This window comes from Aptenodytes patagonicus, chromosome 1 (genome assembly GCF_965638725.1).
Source record: "Aptenodytes patagonicus chromosome 1, bAptPat1.pri.cur, whole genome shotgun sequence".
In the NCBI taxonomy this organism is placed as follows: Eukaryota; Metazoa; Chordata; class Aves; order Sphenisciformes; family Spheniscidae; genus Aptenodytes; species Aptenodytes patagonicus.
In genome coordinates this window covers 59476074-59485017 of record NC_134949.1, presented here as the reverse complement: position 1 = coordinate 59485017, position 8944 = coordinate 59476074, and the positions used below count along the sequence as shown (strand labels likewise).

The window sequence follows — 8944 nt, the reverse complement described above, 5'->3', positions numbered from 1 at the left end:
GAGGGGCCACGGACCAGAAGATGAATAGAGCCACAAGTTCCTTAACTTCTAGCAAAAAGAACTTTTGTTCTAGTAACAAAAAGTAGATTTTCTGGGGACAAGCTGGAAGATGAGTGAAAGGCAATTTTGATAATCCATTGATAAAACAGACTTCTAGACATCTATCACCTCCTCCACTAACCTCACTTTCCAGTGACTCCAGAGACTGGAAAGAAAAGTGAAGAAGAGAGTTTGTTTGCACAGTTGTTAGTTACTGACTCAGAAATACCATCTTCAGGCCAAGAACAGAACTAGTTTGGCTCAAATTCACAGCCTTGTGTTTTGAATAGGTAACTCTCTGGAAGCACACAAACAAGGTGCATTATCTTCCTCCGAAACCCCCAGTGTTGGCCGCTGCCAGCTGCCCCAGTAACACACGGAGGGTACTGCGACACCTGATGTCAGCTACGGAGAGTCACTCAGCGTCAGGGGAGGTCTGCAGCACTGCTGAGAGGACAGGCCGATGCTCTGACACCACAGCCGCTACCTCTGGAGGTGACGCATATGGTCTTCACTGCACCTAGGGAAGGAGGGAACGGCAACACACGCACAGAGACTGCAGCACATGGATAATCTTTATTGGTAACATCAGTGGAGCACCAGTAAACCATTACTGACTGTAGTGGTGACACACAGCTGAGGCACATGCTAAGGCACTTTTATTATATAAAAAAAATTTAAATTTTTTTGTGACAGCAATTGGGACACGAGGCTCCTGCATTTAGAGCGCTTCAGGCATACAGTATGGCGCTTCATATTTAATTATTTTTACTTCGCTCATAAGTAGGTCTAAATGCAGCATATACAATATGGTTAAGAATACAGGTAAATCCAGCAACCAGTGTACGGTGTAGAAAAGTAAAGACTATCTATATATAACCATGGTCCCAATAGAAAGGCAGTGATAAAGACCTTTATTTTTTTCTTAATTACTTATTACGAGAGATACAAAGGCCTTACATATATCTGTGCAGATTAAAGGGTTTTTAATATACTCTTAGTCAATGGTGCACAATAACTAATCCCAACCCCTGGTTACAGAGCAGGTGCAAGAGGCTTGGACATGTCAATAAAAGAAGGATTTCCCTCCCCTTATCCCCACCCTCTGCCCACTACCCTATTAAATTCCCCTAGATTCTGTCTATTACCATTAAATATATTTGGTCCCCCAGAGATTCTCAGACAAGCACAAGGACATTGTTCTGTTTCCCCAGCCTGTCATTAACTACTGGTCCACGCTACCTTAGATGAAACCGCTCAGAGGCAGAGACACTAACAGGACATCATTGCACTTCAGAGATCTGTCCAGACAGTAAAAATAAGAGGAGGGAAAAAAAAAAAAGACAACTTTGGCAAGTCCTCCAGGTAACTGGTCCTGAGAGGAGCTTCCCTCTTCACCCCTCCCTGGAAACATATGAAAGAAGAAAGGGCAAATTGCCATGGTCAAAGCACACCGTTTTTCCTGAAACTGCTCCCAAACCATGTGGGTGGGCAGATTAAAAGAGGCAGAAGTCTGAGGTCACTGAACATGATTGCCGAAAGCAAACAAAGAGGGAGGGGAAAGAATACAGGAAGGAGCTTCCCTGCAGCTAGAATCGAAGACAAAAGGAGATTTACAGCAAAAATAATCTTTCCCTAACCCCACTCCCTCCAAACTGCGTAAGGATTCACCAGCAGACATGGCACGGACAGTTCTATAGGCCTTTGTAGTGGCCAAACTGCTGGTCAGATTTCAGAGCCCTGACTCTTTGGCATTAAATACAAAGAGGATTAGGAAACTGGAAAGAGGAGGAAACTAGGAACACAGATGCCCGATAGCTCCAGACACACAGAGCTGGGCTTGCTCTGCAGATCCCCAGCCAGTTCAGGAGGAGAGGGTTTGCTGAAAGTCCAATGGAAGAGGGGAGGGTGGATGGGTCACTCCATCAGGTGTAACCTGGGTCAAATGGGAGGACTTATTCAGTAGCTTTGGCATCACCAGCATCTGCCTTGCCGTCCACTTCCTCATCGGAGCACTCTCCTGCACCCTTCCTGACAATTCGACGTGTCACGACAAACGGCAGGTCCCCGCGCCTAGGGAAGAATGGACAGTACGTCAGTAACACAAGGTTTCACTAAACTCATGAGACAGGGCAGGCTTTGGAAAGAGGTAAGGAAGTACCTGGCCACGCTGTTTGCTGTGGGCAGTTACAGCAAGGCTATGCTGGTCTGGCGGCCAAGGTATTGTACCAAATGCTCCGCCTTACCTGAGTTTGCTCTTCAGGGAGCTGACTTCTCTATTCATTGCATCAGCTGTTTCAGTGGCATCCTCCAGCTCACGCTGGAGCTTCCTACGGGATGCATTGGCTCGCTGGGCCTCCTCTTCTGCTTCCTCAAGCTGGCGTTTCAGCTGCTTCAAGCGCATGTTCGCCTTGTCCGCCTGAGCATGTACGGGAAAGAGATCAGTGTTTCCCCAGAGTTACAGCACAGTAGTTAGAGCAGCAAAAAGCAGGGTTTCCAAAGGCCCCTCTTCCCTCTCTGAAGGGAGCTGCCTAGGACTTGACAGCTCCAAGCTTTTCCTTAAAAGTATTACATTTTCATCTGTGTCATCTTGTAATTATCACAGTGAGGGAAAAGAAGAGAAATCTATAGGAAGGTTAACGCTAGACCCCTCTTACATGCAGATGATGCCTTGGTCATAGAAGGGAAATCCTCCCACCAGAAGACTTGCCAATGCTGCAGGTAACTATACGCACCTGATCTTTGAATTGCTCAGCATTACGCCTCTCATCATCCACCTGCAGCAAGATATCTTTCAGCTTCTTCTCGGCACGGCGCACCTGCTTGCTGGCAGCCTGGCGCTCCCTACACAGAAATACAGCGATGCTCAGACAAGAGCTTATCTCCCGTTGTCCCCAACAAGATGACCTGACTTGGGCAAGTTAGAAACAAGGAAGATAGCAAAAATCCTCCTAACTTAGAAAAAAAGGGATGGGAGGCAATGTTTCCCAGAAATGACCAAAAGGCATTGATGTCACACAGATGACCCTTCCTGAAGCTACAGAGGGACAGCAAGTGTATCACAGCTGCAGTTTTAGGAGTGGTTAAGTCTGGAAGAAGCTAGAAGTCTCTACAGTGAAAAACAAGGAAGGTTTGTCAAGATCTTACATCTGTTCTACCCAGTATACCTAGGATGGAGCCCTCACTCAGACAAATCAGAATTTGTTCAGAAGAGCTTAAAATGCCAGAGTGGGTGGAAGCTTGTAAGACAGTTTCTACTAGGACATACTTTGTCTCCATGTCCAACTGCTCTTCCAGCTGCACTATCTTTGCTTCCAAGGCCGTGATGGTAGCCTTGTACTTTGACTTCACTGCACTCTCCATCTCCTGCAGTTTAAGCTTAAGCTCCTTGTTCTGGCGCTCCATCTGCTGGCGAGCGTTCTCATTCTTCTGTGCGTTGCTACGCTCAGCATTCAGGTCGGCATTCATCTGATCAATCTGCAGAAAGAAGTACTCAGCATATCGAGCGCTCCAGCCTGAAAGGCTGATTTATTTCTCAGACACATGCTGACACACAAAGAAAAATGACCCTCAGGGTGAGCTGAATACCTGGAATAACTCAGATGCAGAGGGAGCTGTCTGTAGGCAGGGCACTTCTCAAAGTATCTTAGTTTACCCAGATTTTCAAAGTAATTCCTTGAATAACAGGTTTATCAACCTCCTCTTAGGGCTAAATTTGCCAATCACATACAATGCTGTCTGGGTGAAGGCCATGGTTTGGCACTTAACACAGTAATTATCAGCCTTAGTGAATTACAAAAATCCTGAGGCAAGTGGATCCAATACATGTGCTTTACTAATTTATCATTTATTTGCTGTCTGTCTACTTCCACTACAAAGAAACAGCTTAAAAATACTGACTTTCAAAGGCTAAAGGGCAAGAACTCACTCCACTTCCAAGCCAGGGCTCTGGCTGACAGTCAACCAAGTAGAGAACTATGCTCTCATCCACCAGAGTGAACAAGCCGTTTGGAAAACCATCAGCCTAGCTCCTTGCCTTTGGAGCGCTAAGAAAACAACATGCTTGACTCTCAAAGTTGGGCAGATAAAACATGGCAGAGAACAGACAGATTAAGATTATGGTTTCTATAGCAGCCTAACAAATTCCATATGGTTAGCCCATTTGAAGCAGCATAAGACTGGCAGAAAAGTCATTTTCCAAACACATTGTGGCACTGTTCAGCATGACAAGTTGGAGCAGCTCGCTACAGATCACCTTTCTCATAATTCCTTAATACAGCAAAAAGGGACTGGGAGTTGTTGTTGTGTTTGTTTTTTTTAATAAACTTGGGAGATTGTTCCAGCTACTCAATGTTTTAAATGATCAGAAACAGTGAGTTAACGTCAGCTCTGACTGCCCACCCTTTTTTCTGTATTGTGGTATTCAGGTGTTTCATCTTGCTTGTATATACAGACTTCTGAGGGCCTGTACTGTACACAAAGCAGCAGCTGGCATTACTCAGAGTGCAGCTTGACAGTTTACACAGACTAGAGAACCCCTACTGGCACATGCAGCCTGAAGAGGTACCTGAAGATTTGCCTTCTTGAGCCGGTCATTGATTATCTCTGTGTTGCCCTGTTCTTCTTCTAACTCCTCCTCCAGCTGAGCTATCCGGGCCTCCAGGCGTCTCTTTTCCTCCATGGCCAGTGCTCTATAGGACACAGAATCATTAAAGCAGTGTTGGTGGCATTAATCCCTTGGTGAAAATTCACCTCTTCTAGTTTTACAAAATAAGCTCAGTCTTTCAAAAGCAGAGGGGATACAGTGCAGTCTACAAAAAAATAACAGCCTGCAAACTGTTTTCTCAAACCAGCTCCTCCACCCTTACACAGGGAACATTACTCACCCTTTACCACTGTTGTTGGCAATCTCATCAGCCAGCTCATCCCTTTCTTGCTGGGCCTGGCGCTTGGCACGCTCAGCAGCTGCAAGTTCCTGGAATGAAAACGAGACGGTCAGTGATCCAATGGGAAGCTACCAATTAATGCAGCATAGAAAAAAGTAGTTACAGTACTGGGTGGTATGGTCTCTAGTTAGATCCAGACTTAATTATAAGACATGGTCTGTTCCCCACCCACCCCACAGCTTCCTTTGTTTTGCACATGCCTATCACAGCTGTCAAGAAAGGGCCAAATTCTGCATTTTGAAGTGGACTTCGTATTTGAGCAAAGCAAAAAGTACAAAAGAAAAGAAATAACCACTCAAGCTTAGACTGCTACACTTAGTTCTTGGCCAAAGAAAACAAACGAACACCCTTGACTTGCATGCATATTCCATTACCTCCTGCAATTGAATCATCTCTGCCTCCATGCTCTTCAACTTCTTCTCATTTTCTTTGGCCTGTGCCAAGATCTCTTCTCTGGAAGTACGTGTGTCCTCCAGCTCCCGCATGTAATCCTTCATTTGTGCCTGAAAAGGGAGAACAAAAAAAGGATGCATTTCAGAGCATCCACATTAACAAATTGGGTTTGTCTGTGTTACTGGAAACGTGGAGGGAAAACGGAAACAGGGATTCATTAATCTTCAGCTACCAAAAAGGCTGCTGTAAAAACAAACAGAATCATCCTTTTCCCATTTCCCAAGTAACAAGGAGAAGTAGTAATGGAAGCAAACAGAACTGCTTGAATTGCAGAAAAAAATAAAATCTTGTCAGATACAGGGAGGGGGGGAAGGGAGGGTACAGGAAGCTTTCTAGTGAAGCAATGGAATGGACAGTCTAGGGAGGATTTGGAGTTTTTCCGAAGAACAGATCAGACAAATGCCTGTAGGAATTACAAAAGCATAACAGAACTGTCTTGGGGCAGGAGAAGGCCTAAATGATATTTAAGTCCCTCCAGCTTTGCAGCTCCACAAGCCTTTCCAAAAACACTGACATGAGGCAGGCACTAGAGTGGACTTTCCCTACAGCTTGTCTCCCAGGGAGTTAAACAGGCAGATCAGGGTTAGAAGAATATCTGAAATGCCAATAAATCTTTCACGGTAAAATGCTACAAGGTTCTGCTGCTCTTGTGACACTGATGCATGGTTCTCATGAGGTGAAATCTTGTATCCCATTTCCCTGGGTAAATTCTCTACACTGACAGCTAAAACAGTTGCAGTGTCTCACCTGCAGTTTGCGGAGCTGCTTGATGGCTTCTTCACGGTTCTTGTTAGCAGTGTCTATATGGCTTTCCAAATCCTTCAGATCCATCTCTAGCTTCTTCCTGGCAGCCACAGCAATGGAGCGCTGTTTTCGTTCATCTTCCAATTCCACCTCCATCTCCCGCACCTGTATAGAGAAATACAGGCATCATCATTTCAGCTCCTTAATTTCCCAGCAGCTAATTTTCACATCCCCCTTTCAAACTGTACGTAAGTGCAAACATGTGACTTGTTTTCATTCTTCCTGGCAGGGGAATGGGGCTAACATTCCTCACTAATAAAGCTACATGGGTTCCTTTGACAGACAAAGGCTGTTTGAACAATCACACACACAACGGGGAAAGTCTCTCACAGCTTTGCAGCGCTGCCTGGAGAGTTACCATTAACAAGAATCTGTGGATTGGCAGTGTCTGTCTAACCATCTTTGGACACAAGTGCCTTTGTGTACGGAACACTTTCAGGATTTACAGAGCAATTCTTACTTGTCTAATCAGCTGTTTCTTCTTCTCTTCATTCTGTTCATCACGACCCTGGAGGTCCCGGTCAAACTGTGCCTTCATGGCCTGTTGGTTCACTTCTAGCCGCAGTTTGGCATCCTCTGTGGCCTGCAGTTCATCCTCCAGCTCTTCCAGCTGTGTCTTCATCTCCTCCACCTGCTGCTCCAGGGCTCGCTTAGCCTTCTCCAGCTCATGGACCTACAGCACAGTACCACACGTGAGGTTTCCTCAAAGAATGCTCTTAGGATAGGTGAAATTGTCTGCAAAAAAGTCTAAGAAGAGCCACTCACGTAAGACATGTTACAAGAACACTGCATCTGTCCCTTGTATTAGGGCAGAGATACCCCTCAAAGCCAGCTGCTCGCATACCTGCAAGCTGCCAGTACGAACCACAATTGCCTATTAGTTCTGGTCATGTATGTGTGGTGGTGGGGAGAAAGAGAAAAGCATTTGTTAGCCCAGTCCTGACCTACTGCAGACTTATCAGAGCTGGACACCTCAGGTTCTGACAGAATTCAAGAAAAATTTTTTAGCCTCCGAATTTTTTCTTTTCCTTCCTGCTTATCATAACATTTTTTGTCTTGAAATATTGGGGTTACTGTCTTCCATTGCCTGGCTAATCCCTGTATTTTACATATCAGGCTCACATCATACCTTCATCTCTGCCACAACGATACTAGTTAATTGTCAGTTTTCCACTACCTCATTTGGGTCATTTCCAGGCTCTTCCAACCCATCTTTCTCACTTATTAATGTAATACAAACATGACATTCACAAGTTCACGATATGGCCAGTATTCTCTACTACGTTCCTCTGTGTTCATCACACTAGCATAAGCTTTCTGCAGTATTAAACTAACAGTATCACCTGTGTGACATTTCTTGCCCAGATATTTTAACTTCATACTTACACTTTTCCCAACATCATCCTTTGAACTCATCAGGTCTTCCATCTCTGCACGGAACTGCTTATTAATTCGTTCCAGCTCAGCTTTCTGCTCTATGGCTTCTTCCAGGGCTCTGGCCAGGGAGAGTGCCTTGGTCTCCTTCTCACGGGCTTCTGCCTCAGCACGGTCCCGTTCTTCTGCGTACTTGGCAGAGATGTTTTTCTCCTCTGCCAATAGCTACAAGAGCACAGCATCACTATTCTGCGAAATTACTGACAATTTTCTAACAAGGTAAACGTGCATCTTTTCGTTAGTGCCTTCTTAATAGTGTTCTGCCACGGAGAGAAGGAACCAAGAAAATGCAGCTTCAAAGAATGAAGCATGCCATCCCACCTTTCATAACTGTGCTGACCCCAAATGAACAAACTTCTGATTCCCTAGGCCTTCAACCTATTATTTCCAACTTCCTCTCAAAGATGATCTTCAAACAACACATTGAACTTCATCTTGGTCCTGATATAAATGTTATCCCTTTGGGAAAAGGAGCATCACTAAACTTCTTATGCATGGAACAGAATTAATTTAATTCTATGAAAGCTTATTTCTCCACTCTATATGCTATGCCTTAGTTCAGAAATAAATATGCATTCTCCAAGCAGCGTTGCTTAGATATTCTTAAGGCAGACCTGTCAATAGGATGCATCTACTGAATGCCCAGTGACTGAAGTCATACCTGATCAAACTTCTTCTGCTTCTTCTCTAGGTTGGAAACGGTCTGCCGCTGATGATCGAGGTCCACGGTGAGGTCATCCAGCTCTTGCTGCAGGCGGGTCTTTGTTTTTTCCAGCTTGTCATATGCAGCTGTCTTCTCTTCATAACGCTGGCTCAAGCCCTCCCAGTCCTTCTGCAGCTTCTTCCTTGCTTCCTCTGCTGACTCAAGGCAGCCCAGACCATCATCCATCTTCTTCTTTGCATCTATTGCCTGAAGGACAGAAAAGATCGCACATGAAGCCACGCCACAGATAATGCTATAGCATTTACTGGCACCAGAAGTTGAGGAAATAAGTCTGCTCGTTTCCGAAGGTACTACTCCCCCCCTCAAATAATACTATATGACTGAATTCCCAAAGGAATTCCTGGATAGAAATCTACAAGCAGTTTGTATGATTATCATCAGAGACGTCTTCATTTCCTCTCTCACCCAAATCAGCAGGATCACCCTTTCCCAGGAAAGGTTCTGTTACTGGAAGTTAATTCTGCATTTAGATTTTACTTCCTTCAAGACAGAGTTGCACTTATGCTTTGTCTCAAAAGTCATTGGCTTATGGGATGCAGACTCT

General features: G+C 44.9%; 1 protein-coding gene across 1 annotated transcript in view; it reads right to left on the bottom strand.

Moving 5' to 3' along the window:
* Positions 1 to 596: 596 nt before the first annotated feature.
* Positions 597 to 8944, bottom strand: part of MYH9 (myosin heavy chain 9) — a 72544-nt gene continuing 64196 nt past the window's right edge. The window contains exons 31-41 of the mRNA XM_076338513.1: positions 8338 to 8586; positions 7629 to 7841; positions 6703 to 6915; positions 6186 to 6347; positions 5360 to 5488; positions 4926 to 5014; positions 4607 to 4730; positions 3308 to 3516; positions 2775 to 2883; positions 2286 to 2458; positions 597 to 2112 (exon numbers count right to left, since the gene is read on the bottom strand). Coding sequence (XP_076194628.1) covers positions 1995 to 2112; positions 2286 to 2458; positions 2775 to 2883; positions 3308 to 3516; positions 4607 to 4730; positions 4926 to 5014; positions 5360 to 5488; positions 6186 to 6347; positions 6703 to 6915; positions 7629 to 7841; positions 8338 to 8586 — 1788 coding nt within the window. The 3' untranslated portion in view covers positions 597 to 1994. The remainder of the gene's footprint in view (positions 2113 to 2285; positions 2459 to 2774; positions 2884 to 3307; positions 3517 to 4606; positions 4731 to 4925; positions 5015 to 5359; positions 5489 to 6185; positions 6348 to 6702; positions 6916 to 7628; positions 7842 to 8337; positions 8587 to 8944) is intronic.